Source organism: Coregonus lavaretus (assembly GCF_964263955.1).
Source record: "Coregonus lavaretus genome assembly, chromosome: 1".
Taxonomy (NCBI): domain Eukaryota; kingdom Metazoa; phylum Chordata; class Actinopteri; order Salmoniformes; family Salmonidae; genus Coregonus; species Coregonus lavaretus.
Window position 1 is genome coordinate 5,082,561 of NC_139988.1, and position 15,026 is coordinate 5,097,586.

General features: G+C 43.8%; 1 protein-coding gene across 1 annotated transcript in view; it reads right to left on the reverse strand.

The window, feature by feature from the left end:
• The window catches only part of LOC311104455 (tyrosine-protein kinase Mer-like), a gene marked incomplete at its 5' end in the record, with an annotated part of 53,063 nt that extends 38,565 nt beyond the window's left edge, over nt 1-14,498 (reverse strand). The window contains 6 exons of the mRNA XM_084146295.1: nt 610-725; nt 958-1,044; nt 12,631-12,801; nt 13,067-13,167; nt 13,446-13,649; nt 14,386-14,498. Coding sequence (XP_084002421.1) covers nt 610-725; nt 958-1,044; nt 12,631-12,801; nt 13,067-13,167; nt 13,446-13,649; nt 14,386-14,498 — 792 coding nt within the window. The remainder of the gene's footprint in view (nt 1-609; nt 726-957; nt 1,045-12,630; nt 12,802-13,066; nt 13,168-13,445; nt 13,650-14,385) is intronic.
• Nucleotides 14,499-15,026: the final 528 nt, after the last annotated feature.

A 15,026-nucleotide genomic window follows, 5' to 3' on the forward strand; every position in this document is an offset into this window, starting at 1 on the left:
TAGTGTGGAGATTTGCTTACCCTGATCTGGCAGGTAGTGTGGTGAGTGGGGAATGTGGAGCTTTGCTTACCGTGATCTGGCAGGTAGTGTGGTGAGTGTGAGCTTTGCTTACCCTGATCTGGCAGGTAGTGTGGTGAGTGTGAGCTTTGCTTACCCTGATCTGGCAGGTAGTGTGGTGAGTGTGAGCTTTGCTTACCCTGATCTGGCAGGTAGTGTGGTGAGTGTGAGCTTTGCTTACCCTGATCTGGCAGGTACATTTTACATTTACATTTTAGTCATTTAGCAGACACTCTTATCCAGAGCGACTTACAGTTAGTGAGTGCATACATTTTTCATACTGGCCCCCCATGGGAATCGAACCCACAACCCTGGCGTTGCAAACGCCATGCTATACCAACTAAGCTACATCCCTGCCGGCCATTCCCTCCCCTACCCTGGACGACGCTGGGCCAATTGTGCGCCGCCCCATGAGTCTCCCGGTCGCGGCCGGCTACGACAGAGCCTGGATTCGAACCAGGATCTCTAGTGGCACAGCTAGCACTGCAATGCAGTGCCTTAGACCACTGCGCCACTCGGGAGACATGTGTGGTGAGTGTGAGCTTTGCTTACCCTGATCTGGCAGGTAGTGAGTGGGGAGAATCCATCGTGTCCAGGGGTCCATCTCAGAACTAGTTTGTTAGATTCACATTGTATCACTGTGACCTCAGTGACAGGAGCTGGAAGCACTGCAAACATACCAAAACACAATCATCATGAAAAGCGGCCTAATTCTGGTATAGGAAGAAGCTGTCTCATTCTGGTATAGGGTATTATAATTGCTCGGACAGCTTGCCGACTCTGAATGCGCTCTCAAAAATTTCAACGGCCATATTCACAGAGTCTCAGAGTAAGACTCTTTTATTCTGATCTTATTCAAACAGTTCAAAGTGTGGGAGGAGACTTTGGAGTCCAAATTACCTTTAATATTGATGTTAGCTTCCATGGAAGTAGTGACACCTTTCTGGTTGTGGGCCTCACAGTTGAACTGGGTATACTTGTCCACACCTACAGACAGAAACATAACACAGAAGCATGTTCATGGAATTGTACAGAAGGAGATAGTAAATGAGAGGATTTACAATAATAATCATGCTGCCAATGTGAAGTTTAACTGTGGGTGTTTCTCAATATGCATACTACCATCCTCCACACTCTCATGCTCCGAGTACATTCTCAGAGGATGTTCTCTTGAGTCCGTTCTTGTGAGGACGAGAGTGTGGAGAACGCATTAAACATTACATTTGAGAAGCACTCACATTTCCCCTACTGTATTACCTCACACACTCTGCACCTCCCCCCGGCCGGATTAATGCAGGGGCTTACCGAGGCTGAAGCCCCTGGGCCCAGGACCGTGGGGGCCCAAGAGGCAGCAAAATTTTATATATATATATATATATATATATATATATATATATATATATATATATATATACATACACACACACTTACACTACTGTTCAAAAGTTTGGGGTCACATAGAAATGTCCTTGTTTTCGAAAGAAAAGCAATTTTTTTGTCCATTAAAATAACATCAAATTGATCAGAAATACAGTGTAGACATTGTTAATGTTGTAAATGGCTATTGTAGCTGGAAACGGCTGATTTTCTATGGAATATCTACAGTGGGGAAAAAAAGTATTTAGTCAGCCACCAATTGTGCAAGTTCTCCCACTTAAAAAGATGAGAGAGGCCTGTAATTTTCATCATAGGTACACGTCAACTATGACAGACAAAATGAGGAAATCCAGAAAATCACATTGTAGGATTTTTAATGAATTTATTTGCAAATTATGGTGGAAAATAAGTATTTGGTCACCTACAAACAAGCAAGATTTCTGGCTCTCACAGACCTGTAACTTCTTCTTTAAGAGGCTCCTCTGTCCTCCACTCGTTACCTGTATTAATGGCACCTGTTTGAACTTGTTATCAGTATAAAAGACACCTGTCCCATTTTCAGCAATCATCAGTCCTGTGTTCCAATGGCACGTTGTGTTTGCTAATCCAAGTTTATCATTTTAAAAGGCTAATTGATCATTAGAAAACCCTTTTGCAATTATGTTAGCACAGCTGAAAACTGTTGTGCTGATTAAAGAAGCAATAAAACTGGCCTTCTTGAGACTAGTTGAGTATCTGGAGCATCAGCAATTGTGGGTTTGATTACAGGCTCAAAATGTCCAGAAACAAATAACTTTCTTCTGAAACTCGTCAGTCTATTCTTGTTCTGAGAAATGAAGGCTATTCCATGCGAGAAATTGCCAAGAAACTGAAGATCTCGTACAACGCTGTGTACTACTCCCTTCACAGAACAGCGCAAACTGGCTCTAACCAGAATAGAAAGAGGAGTGGGAGGCCCCAGTGCACAACTGAGCAAGAGGAAAAATTCATTAGAGTGTCTAGTTTGAGAAACAGGCACCTCACAGGTCCTCAACTGGCAGCTTCATTAAATACTTCCCGCAAAACACCAGTCTCAACGTCAACAGTGAAGAGGCGACTCCGGGATGCTGACCTTCTAGGCAGAGTTGCAAAGAAAAAGCCATATCTCAGACTGGCCAAAAAAAAAAAAAAAGGATGGGCAGTCTGAGATATGGCTTTTTCTTTGCAAGAGGACAAACTTGTAGCGTCATACCCAAGAAGACTCGAGGCTGTAATCGCTGCCAAAGGTGCTTCAACAAAGTACTGAGTAAAGGGTCTGAAAACGTATGTAAATGTAATATTTCAGTTTTTTATTTTGTATAAATTTGCAAACATTTCTAAAAACCTGTTTTTGCTTTGTCATTATGGGGTATTGTGTGTAGATTGATGAGGAAAAAATACAATTTAATCAATTTTAGAAAAAGGCTGTAACGTAACAAAATGTGGAAAAAGTCAAGGGGTCTGAATACTTTCAGAATGCACTGTATGTAGAGTAAGATGAAGGCAATACTGTATATATTATATACTATGTAGTATATATTTTATATTTTTTCACTGCAACCGCCAACCACAGGAACTCAGGAGCCCGCTCTCAAGTGTAGACAGCCTGCTGCTGCTCTGCTAATCATCAGATGGGGGGAAGAGAGGAGGTAGGGGGCCCACATGGGCAACGGGGGGGCCCTGCCTTGACTGGGTAACTGATTAATACAATTAATGTAAAAAAAAAACATAGTAAATCAATGTGACTGGTCAATTGTGTGAGTCAGGGGCTGGGCCCAAGCCTGTAGGGGGCCCAAGAGGCCAATTTTGTTTTAATTAAAATTACATACACCAGAGAGCATAATTTAGCCACAGAGGATCAATAGTTTATAATAAATAACTGTGGATAAATTTTTATCACAAGCACATACAGGTAACTGTCTAAATGAAGGAAACACCAACATAAAGTGTCTTAAAGGGTGTTGGGCTACCACAAGCTGCCAGAACAGCTTCAATGTGCCTTGGCATAGATTCTACAAGTGGACCTAAACCATGCCAGGAAAATGCACTCCACACCATGACATAAACTGTATCCCTTGTTTACTGAAGTGTTTCCTTTATTTGGGCAGTTATCGGTATGACTACAGTCAGGAAGGCCGCAGTTTGGGCAGCATGCATGCCAAATATAGGCTACAGCTTGTTCCGTTGTGGCCATAGACATATAATCCATACAAGGGTTTTGTAACCTCTTACCCTGGCAATTTGACTGTTAAACTCATGGGTACACTAGAAATGAATGCCAGTCCTGACTTGAATGGGAACTGTCATCTATGGATTATATTTATACGGTTGGTTGCGGCGGTTGGTTTGCCTTTTGCAGATTTCAAAATACAATCACGGGAAAAATGTACAGTTTGGAAAGCAAATGCCTACTGCTGAAAAGAGAAGACTAATCTCTCTGTAGAACCAATAGGAAAAACCACTGAAATATTAATCGAAACATTTACAAACAATACATTTATCATGCGAATACAGTACAGAAACTACTGAAAGGCAATAGAAAATAAGTCAAGGTCTTGATAACGTTCATGCTTCTACCAGCTACCCTACAAACAGAAACCAATTTTAATTGTGTCAGCTGCAAAATTCACATACACATTTTTTTAATTCTAAAGCCACATTTTCATTTCACTCCCCTCCACATAACTCCTGAAAGTGAATGTTGACCATTAACTTACCCCGTGTAGCTCAGTTGGTAGAGCATGGTGTTTGCAACGCCAGGGTTGTGGGTTCGATTCCCATGGGGGGCCAGTATGAAAAATTTATGCACTCACTAACTGTAAGTCGCTCTGGATAAGAGCGTCTGCTAAATGACTAAAATGTAAAATGTAATACAGGACTGCATGTACTGTAGTGGGTAAAGTGTTTGTCACCATGAACAGGCTGATGAAAGCTGTTCCAGCTGGATAGGGGGAAGAGTCTTAGTGCTGAGTAGGCCTAAAGAGAATTAGTGGTCTGGGTGGTTTGACTGGTGTGTTGTGACTGATAAAACACTGGAAACCACACCAAGAATCACCCTTGACAAAACATAGGCCTGGTACCTACAGAGTCAAATGTCAAGTGAGTTGGAGAGTAAAGTGTCAGGTTAGATTAACGCAGTACCTCAACAATGAACCAAACTTTTGCATCTTTCCACTTTGCAACCGTTTCTGTACTATTAGAGTAATTGGTTCATTCCCCTGGGCTCATTCCCCTGGCTACCACCACACAGTACCAGAGTTTAAACCCTGCAGCTGCTCAGCTTGTGAGGCGTAGGCTCCATAATGTCCCTTTTGTGTTGTTGTTTTCCCTGTCCAGTGTTTCATGCTCGGAAACTGTTCAACAATGCACTGCTTGCTCTGCCTCCAAGCTCGGAAACTGTTAAACAATGGACTGCTTGCTCTGCCTCCAAGCTCGGAAACTGTTCAACAATGCACTGCTTGCGCTGCACACGAGAGCTGACTGGAACTGGAAACAGCTTGGCTTGTTGTTTATATCTAATGAATCTGTTTTGTAACATACGGTCAGTGGGCGTCTAGCCGTCTACATTAGCATTTACCATTTTAATCTTCTACCACTAGCATACAACAGACTTTTAGACTGCTGAAACAAGTACACACATTTTCTTTAGGACATTTACCTTTTCTAGTTTTGTTTACTTTCCTCTGAATATCTCATGAGTCTGCTGCCTTGGTAAGGAGTCTATACATGTACAGAGCATTATGGGTAATGTAGTACATAATGCCACATCTGTCTTGTCAGAGTATGCAGCCTTTCAGTTCGTTATCATGTCAGTCAAACCTTGACATTTCAAACAAGTGTGTTTGCACAAGTACAAAAGCTTACCTCACAAGCCCATTATAAAGATCTACATAAATACCTACAAATGCTTTATAAACAAAAGCCTTATACTTTCGTAAAACTGTGATCAAAATTTTGACATCTCTCATAGTCACATGATCCGTGCAGGGCTTGGTGTGGGCTAACCCATGCAGGGCTTGGTGTGGGCTTACCCGTGCAGGGCTTGGTGTGGGCTTACCCGTGCAGGGCTTGGTGTGGGCTTACCCGTGCAGGGCTTGGTGTGGGCTTACCCGTGCAGGGCTTGGTGTGGGCTAACCCATGCAGGGCTTGGTGTGGGCTTACCCGTGCAGGGCTTGGTGTGGGCTTACCCGTGCAGGGCTTGGTGTGGGCTAACCCATGCAGGGCTTGGTGTGGGCTTACCCGTGCAGGGCTTGGTGTGGGCTAACCCATGCAGGGCTTGGTGTGGGCTTACCCGTGCAGGGCTTGGTGTGGGCTAACCCATGCCCACCTTGCCCCCCGAATACCTACATGGGGCCAATTGCGTCATGTTTGCTGGGTATTGTTCTGGGAGTGGCTGACTGGACGTCAATATACATTCATGGAAACTGGTATTTGATTTTCTCTCTCTGTATTGTTGGGAAGGGTCCATAAGGCATTTCACTGTTCACTGAGTCTAGACTACTTAAGACCCACAACTCATCACTGAGTCTAGACTACTAAAGACCCACAACTCACCACTGAGTCTAGACTACTTAAGACCCACAACTCATCACTGAGTCTAGACTACTAAAGACCCACCACTCACCACTGAGTCTAGACTACTAAAGACCCACAACTCACCACTGAGTCTAGACTACTAAAGACCCACCACTGAGTCTAGACTACTAAAGACCCACCACTCACCACTGAGTCTAGACTACTAAAGACCCACCACTCACCACTGAGTCTAGACTACTAAAGACCCACCACTCACCACTGAGTCTTGACTACCTGTTGTTTACCAAGCATGTGATGAATAACATTTCATTTTATTTGATCAGTGTTTTGAGGGAGGAAAGGCTACCCATAACAAAAGTAGACTACCAGCCTAGTAACAATAGTAGACTACCAGCCTAGTAACAATAGTAGACTACCAGCCTAGTAACAATAGTAGACTACCAGCCTAGTAACAATAGTAGACTACCAGCTTAGTAACAATAGTAGACTACCAGCCTAGTAACAATAGTAGACTACCAGCCTAGTAACAATAGTAGACTACCAGCCTAGTAACAATAGTAGACTACCAGCCTAGTAACAATAGTAGACTACCAGCCTAGTAACAATAGTAGACTACCAGCCTAGTAACAATAGTAGACTACCAGCCTAGTAACAATAGTAGACTACCAGCCTAGTAACAATAGTAGACTACCAGCCTAGTAACAATAGTAGACTACCAGCCTAGTAACAATAGTAGACTACCAGCCTAGTCACAATAGTAGACTACCAGCTTAGTAACAATAGTAGACTACCAGCTTAGTAACAATAGTAGACTACCAGCCTAGTAACAATAGTAGACTACCAGCCTAGTAACAATAGTAGACTACCAGCCTAGTAACAATAGTAGACTACCAGCCTAGTAACAATAGTAGACTACCAGCTTAGTAACAATAGTAGACTACCAGCCTAGTAACAATAGTAGACTACCAGCCTAGTAACAATAGTAGACTACCAGCCTAGTAACAATAGTAGACTACCAGCCTAGTAACAATAGTAGACTACCAGCCTAGTAACAATAGTAGACTACCAGCCTAGTAACAATAGTAGACTACCAGCTTAGTAACAATAGTAGACTACCAGCCTAGTAACAATAGTAGACTACCAGCCTAGTAACAATAGTAGACTACCAGCCTAGTAACAATAGTAGACTACCAGCCTAGTAACAATAGTAGACTACCAGCCTAGTAACAATAGTAGACTACCAGCCTAGTAACAATAGTAGACTACCAGCCTAGTAACAATAGTAGACTACCAGCCTAGTAACAATAGTAGACTACCAGCCTAGTAACAATAGTAGACTACCAGCCTAGTAACAATAGTAGACTACCAGCCTAGTAACAATAGTAGACTACCAGCTTAGTAACAATAGTAGACTACCAGCTTAGTAACAATAGTAGACTACCAGCCTAGTAACAATAGTAGACTACCAGCCTAGTAACAATAGTAGACTACTAGCTTAGTAACAATAGTAGACTACCAGCCTAGTAACAATAGTAGACTACCAGCCTAGTAACAATAGTAGACTACCAGCCTAGTAACAATAGTAGACTACCAGCCTAGTAACAATAGTAGACTACCAGCCTAGTAACAATAGTAGACTACCAGCTTAGTAACAATAGTAGACTACCAGCCTAGTAACAATAGTAGACTACCAGCCTAGTAACAATAGTAGACTACCAGCCTAGTAACAATAGTAGACTACCAGCCTAGTAACAATAGTAGACTACCAGCCTAGTAACAATAGTAGACTACCAGCCTAGTAACAATAGTAGACTACCAGCTTAGTAACAATAGTAGACTACCAGCCTAGTAACAATAGTAGACTACCAGCCTAGTAACAATAGTAGACTACCAGCCTAGTAACAATAGTAGACTACCAGCCTAGTAACAATAGTAGACTACCAGCCTAGTAACAATAGTAGACTACCAGCCTAGTAACAATAGTAGACTACCAGCCTAGTAACAATAGTAGACTACCAGCTTAGTAACAATAGTAGACTACCAGCTTAGTAACAATAGTAGACTACCAGCCTAGTAACAATAGTAGACTACCAGCCTAGTAACAATAGTAGACTACCAGCCTAGTAACAATAGTAGACTACCAGCCTAGTAACAATAGTAGACTACCAGCCTAGTAACAATAGTAGACTACCAGCCTAGTAACAATAGTAGACTACCAGCCTAGTAACAATAGTAGACTACCAGCTTAGTAACAATAGTAGACTACCAGCTTAGTAACAATAGTAGACTACCAGCCTAGTAACAATAGTAGACTACCAGCCTAGTAACAATAGTAGACTACCAGCCTAGTAACAATAGTAGACTACCAGCCTAGTAACAATAGTAGACTACCAGCCTAGTAACAATAGTAGACTACCAGCCTAGTAACAATAGTAGACTACCAGCCTAGTAACAATAGTAGACTACCAGCTTAGTAACAATAGTAGACTACCAGCTTAGTAACAATAGTAGACTACCAGCCTAGTAACAATAGTAGACTACCAGCCTAGTAACAATAGTAGACTACCAGCCTAGTAACAATAGTAGACTACCAGCCTAGTAACAATAGTAGACTACCAGCCTAGTAACAATAGTAGACTACCAGCCTAGTAACAATAGTAGACTACCAGCTTAGTAACAATAGTAGACTACCAGCTTAGTAACAATAGTAGACTACCAGCCTAGTAACAATAGTAGACTACCAGCCTAGTAACAATAGTAGACTACCAGCCTAGTAACAATAGTAGACTACCAGCTTAGTAACAATAGTAGACTACCAGCCTAGTAACAATAGTAGACTACCAGCCTAGTAACAATAGTAGACTACCAGCCTAGTAACAATAGTAGACTACCAGCCTAGTAACAATAGTAGACCCCCAGCCTAGTAAAAATAAAAGCCTGCAGCCCCCAGCCAGACTCCCATTCCAGCCCATCCCTGCAGAGCAGAGCGGGAGTAGTGGGCCGTCCCGTGAATGAGGCCTTTGTCCAAGGAGCCATCCCCCGATCCGTCCATCTCCCCTACAACCCCCATCACATACACACACACACACAAGCTCACAACCCTAGCCGCAGCACACGCTAGGCAAAATATCAACTCTGACCATTAATCCTCCACCTCTCAGCAAGCAGACCCACAACTCACCACTGAGTCTAGACTACTAAAGACCCACCACTCACCACTGAGTCTAGACTACTAAAGACCCACACCTCACCACTGAGTCTAGACTACTAAAGACCCACAACTCACCACTGAGTCTAGACTACTAAAGACCCACAACTCACCACTGAGTCTAGACTACTAAAGACCCACCACTCACCACTGAGTCTAGACTACTAAAGACCCACCACTCACCACTGAGTCTAGACTACTAAAGACCCACCACTCACCACTGAGTCTAGACTACTAAAGACCCACCACTCACCACTGAGTCTAGACTACTAAAGACCCACCACTCACCACTGAGTCTAGACTACTTAAGACCCACAACTCACCACTGAGTCTAGACTACTAAAGCCCCACCACTGAGTCTAGACTACTAAAGACCCACCACTGAGTCTAGACTTCTAAAGACCCACCACTGAGTCTAGACTACTAAAGATCCACCACTGAGTCTAGACTACTAATGACCCACCACTGAGTCTAGACTACTAAAGACCCACCACTGAGTCTAGACTACTAAAGACTCACCACTGAGTCTAGACTACTAAAGACTCACCACTGAGTCTAGACTACTAGACTCACCACTGAGTCTAGACTACTAAAGACCCACCCCTGAGTCTAGACTACTAAAGACCCACCACTGAGTCTAGACTACTAAAGACCCACCACTGAGTCTAGACTACTAAAGACCCACAACTCACAACTGAGTAGACTATTAAAGACCCACCACTGAGTCTAGACTACTAAAGACCCACAACTCACCACTGAGTCTAGACTACTAAAGACCCACCACTGAGTCTAGACTACTAAAGACCCACAACTCACCACTGAGTCTAGACTACTAAAGACCCACCACTGAGTCTAGACTACTAAAGACCCACCACTGAGTCTAGACTACTAAAGACCCACCACTGAGTATAGACTACTAAAGACCCACCACTGAGTCTAGACTACTAAAGACCCACCACTGAGTCTAGACTACTAAAGACCCACAACTCACCTCTGTGACTACTCTGCTCCACAGGGGGGATTTAACAAGAATGCTTTGCTCTAGGGCATCAAGTAAATTAACTGCTGTAAATTGTGTAGAGCCAATGTTATGTAACTTCAAGGTTTATGCTCACAACACTGCTCACACTTCACATGTATTTATTAGGTACCCTTTAGGATTCAAACCATAACTAACTTAGCAAATGTCCTAAATGTTGTAGCTTTAATCAGTCTTGGCAGACAACACATCCCCATTCTTCAAACCACAAAAAACATCTCCTTGCAGACTAAGCTTATCTTGACCCAACAGTATCAGGTTCCTCCCCCACCAAGACCAACTGAAAGGATCCATTTTCCCCAATAACCAACATGGTTATCTAGGTATACAGTCCACACATAGGCACTGTAAAAGCATGAGTGAGTCCGGTTGAAAGTGGTTAGTTATTCAGCATTGTAACCCTGGGGGCCCACAGTGACAGTGAACACAGTGATATTCTTGGTAGCAGGAGAGGAGAGAGAGAGAGAGAGAGAGAGAGAGAGAGAGAGAGAGAGAGAGAGAGAGAGAGAGAGAGAGAGAGAGAAAGCAATAGGGGGAGAGAGAGAGAGAGAGAGGAAAATAGAGAAGAGAGAGCACGAGAGAGTGCGAGAGAGAGCGCGAGAGAGAGAGCGAGAGAGAAAGTGATAGGTGGAGAGAATAGATAGAGAGAGAGAGAGGAAAATAGAGAAGAGAGAGAGCGCGAGAGAGAGAGCGATAGGGGGATAGAGGAAAATAGAGAAGAGAGAGAGAGCGTCGTCCGGGTTAGGGGAGTGTTTGGCCTGCCGGGATTTCCTTGTCCCGTCGCGCTCTAGTGACTCCTTGTGGCGGGCCGGGCGATTGCAAGTCGACTTCGGTCGCCAGTTGGACAGTGTTTCCTCCGACACATTGGTGCGGCTGGCTTCCGGGTTAAGCGAGCAGTGTTTCAAGAAGCAGTGCGGCTTGGCAGGGTCGTGTTTCGGAGGACGCATGGCTCTCGACCTTCGCCTACCTGAGTCCGTAGGACGCCAGCTGGACGGAGGAAACACCGTCCAGCTGGCGACAGAAGTCAGCTTGCAGGCGCCCGGCCTGCCACAAGGAGTCGCTAGAGCGCGACGGGACAAGGAAATCCCGGCCGGCCAAACACTCCCCTAACCCGGATGACACTGGGCCAATTGTGTGCCGCCTCATGGGTCTCCCGGTCACAGCCAGCTGTGACACAGCCTGGGATCGAACCCGGGTCTGTAGTGACGCCCCTCAAGCACCGCGATGCAGTGCGCCACTCGGGAGGCTACATAACAAGGTAATTTAACTTAGATAAGGGAAACGATGTGTAAAACGGAATAATATACACACAGAACAAAACATTTCCCTTAATAGACCTATGCACAGATTTCCTTCAGGACTTGGGGGATGTTGTGTATCCCACTAATGCCAGAAAACCCAACTCAACACAACCTACAGTACATTTGTGGTGTTATAAAGGAATGATTCAGGTGATCAACGTTTAGAAATGGGCAAAGCACAGCGTGGAAGTCCACTTTCTTTTATTTTTAAAAAGGTTTTCTAGGCCTTAGGAGAGAGGCTACGGATGTGTCCCAAATGGTACCATATTCCCTATGTAGTGCACCACTTTACACCATATCACCTATGTAGTGCACTACTTTACACCATATTCCCTATGTAGTGCACCACTTTACACCATATCCCCTGTGTAGTGCACCACTTTACACCATATTCCCTATGTAGTGCACCACTTTACACCATATCCCCTATGTAGTGCACTACTTTACACCATATCCCCTATGTAGTGCACCACTTTACACCATATCCCCTGTGTAGTGCACCACTTTACACCATATCCCCTATGTAGTGCACCACTTTACACCATATCCCCTATGTAGTGCACCACTTTACACCATATCCCCTATGTAGTGCACCACTTTACACCATATTCCCTATGTAGTGCACTACTTTAGACCAGATGCTGACTAGGATACCAAACAGTCCACCTTCAGACTTTCTGAAACCCAGAAAGAGGTACTGACTATCTGAAACCCAGAAAGAGGTATTGACTATCTGAAACCCAGAAAGAGGTACTGACTATCTGAAACCCAGAAAGAGGTACTGACTATCTGAAACCCAGAAAGAGGTACTGACTATCTGAAACCCAGAAAGAGGTACTGACTATCTGAAACCCAGAAAGAGGTACTGACTATCTGAAACCCAGAAAGAGGTACTGAGATAATATTGGTGGCCACAGTTCAATACTTCACATGACAGCAAGAGATTGTACGTGCATATGTGTGTGTGTGTTTGTGTGTATGTGCATATGTGTGTGTTTGTGTGTATGTGCATTCTGCGCATGCATGTATACGCGCGTGTGTGTGCTCGTCTGTACATGCGCCCATGTGCGTGTGTCTCTCTCTCTCCCTCTGACCTGGTACAGTGTACATGCTGGGGGAGGTAAGGTACCCCATCTCAGGAACTCCGTTGCGTAGCCAGCGGATCGTGATAGGATTCGGGGAACCCACCGCTTCACATGACAGGTTAAAGGGGCTGTTACGAGTTACGTTCATGTCATCTGGGTGTCTGGTGAACGTTGGTAGACCTAAACACACGCACACCCACAGAATACATGTTTGAGATGGACTACATTGCAGTCAGACTGCAGAATCCCTGATCTACAATTCACCTTATACCCCAAATAACTACTTATTATGATCAATAACTACTTATTATGATCAATTACTCATTATGATCAATATCGGCAATTCTGCGCCAAACTGATCCCCTCAAACACATTAAATATGTTAAGAACCAGTGATGGAAACTCTAGTCATCATTTCATGCACTGGTATGATGTGGGGACTAACCTTCGACCTGAATGCTGATAGGCTGGGACTCTATCTCTATGTCACTGACTCTCAGTCTACAGTGGTAGTCCCCAGCGTCAGCTCTCTGCACACGAGTTATGCTGAAACACAAGTAGTGGAGAAATTTAGCGATCCTGACATTTCAGAACTTTTACACCTGATTTATAATACTGATTGCACTCGCTTTTTGTGTTTGTCTATCGATGTTCTGATGAAGGTCGACTGTAACTGAAAACTTGGCAGTTAAATTATAAAAATGTGCAATGATCTAAGTATCCAAACGATCCAAATGATCTAAGTTTAAACGCTATTTTCTTCACATGCTGTGTCTGCCATGAATGTCACAGTGCTCCCGTCACAGTGCTCCCGTCACAGTTACCTGACGGTGGACAGCAGGGTCATGACCCCATGTGTGACGGTCTGTAGTTCGTTGATGACCACCTGCAGGTTTTCAGCCAGCTCCATGTTGTTCTTCCACCACAGCACGGTGAGGTCCAGGTGGTTGTCAGGGACCTCGATGGAGCAGTTGAACTTGGCCTTGTGGCCCTCTGATAGGTGCACCGACCCCACCGTGGGCTTGAACCTGGAGGGGAATTAATAGAATAGAATAGAAAAGAGTTGAACAGAAGTTGAGTTGAGTTTAATTTTAGGGCTGCAAATGAAAAACACCTCAACAAGATGTGCATATGAACCTCAGAGTTAGCACACGGATTGATGAATAAAAACCCATGAATATCTAATATCTACCTAATGATAATAAGACAACAGTTACAACATCAACAGTGATTGATAGATAGTAACCTCAGCTTCTTGATGTCAGTGATTGATAGATAGTAACCTCAGCTTCTTGATGTCAGTGATTGATAGATAGTAACCTCAGCTTCTTGATGTCAGTGATTGATAGATAGCAACCTCAGCTTCTTGATGTCAGTGACTGATTGATAGTAACCTCAGCTTATTGATGTCAGTGATTGATAGATAGTAACCTCAGCTTCTTGATGTCAGTGATTGATTGATAGTAACCTCAGCTTCTTGATGTCAGTGATTGATAGATAGTAACCTCAGCTTCTTGATGTCAGTGATTGATAGATAGTAACCTCAGCTTCTTGATGTCAGTGATTGATAGATAGTAACCTCAGCTTCTTGATGTCAGTGATTGATAGATAGTAACCTCAGCTTCTTGATGTCAGTGATTGATAGATAGTAACCTCAGCTTCTTGATGTCAGTGATTGATTGATAGTAACCTCAGCTTCTTGATGTCAGTGAATGATTGATAGTAACCTCAGCTTCTTGATGTCAGTGACTGATAGATAGTAACCTCAGCTTCTTGATGTCATCCTGGCTGAGGTGGACCCTCGGGCTGTGGGCTGGTACGATGAGGGTCTCGGGGGGTGCGGTGGGCTGGGGGGAGCGAATCTGACGTCCTGGCATGCTGGGGGAAACAATGCCACGGCCACGACCAGGTCCTCCAGAGACACGGTAAACATAGGGACTCCCATGATGCTCAGCTGTATGTGAGCAGGAAGGGACGGTCATTTCCAAAGCCTGTTACAATATTATAGACCATCTCTGTCATTTCTCCTACCTTAGATCAATAGTCAATACCTGTATATATTTCTCACAAAAACAAAAAAGACCAAATAACATCACAGGGGGATTGGGGAATAATCTGCAGTTGAAACTAACGTTTCAGTTCCATACATTTATATTTCCCTCAGAGTTGGAACTACTCAAATGATTCAAGCCACCATGATTAGCCTAACTCAAATGGTACAGAGACTGTATAGGAGGAGGTGGAACAGAGTTAATTGGATATTCAAGGAGGTGGAACAGAGTTAATTTAATATTCAATACCACTCTGCATTTGTGGAACAGCCTCTCCCTCTCCCTGTGCTAAGAGAAGAACATTCACTAAGCAGAGGAATCTCCCCAATATCTGGAGTATTTCAGTCATTTTCT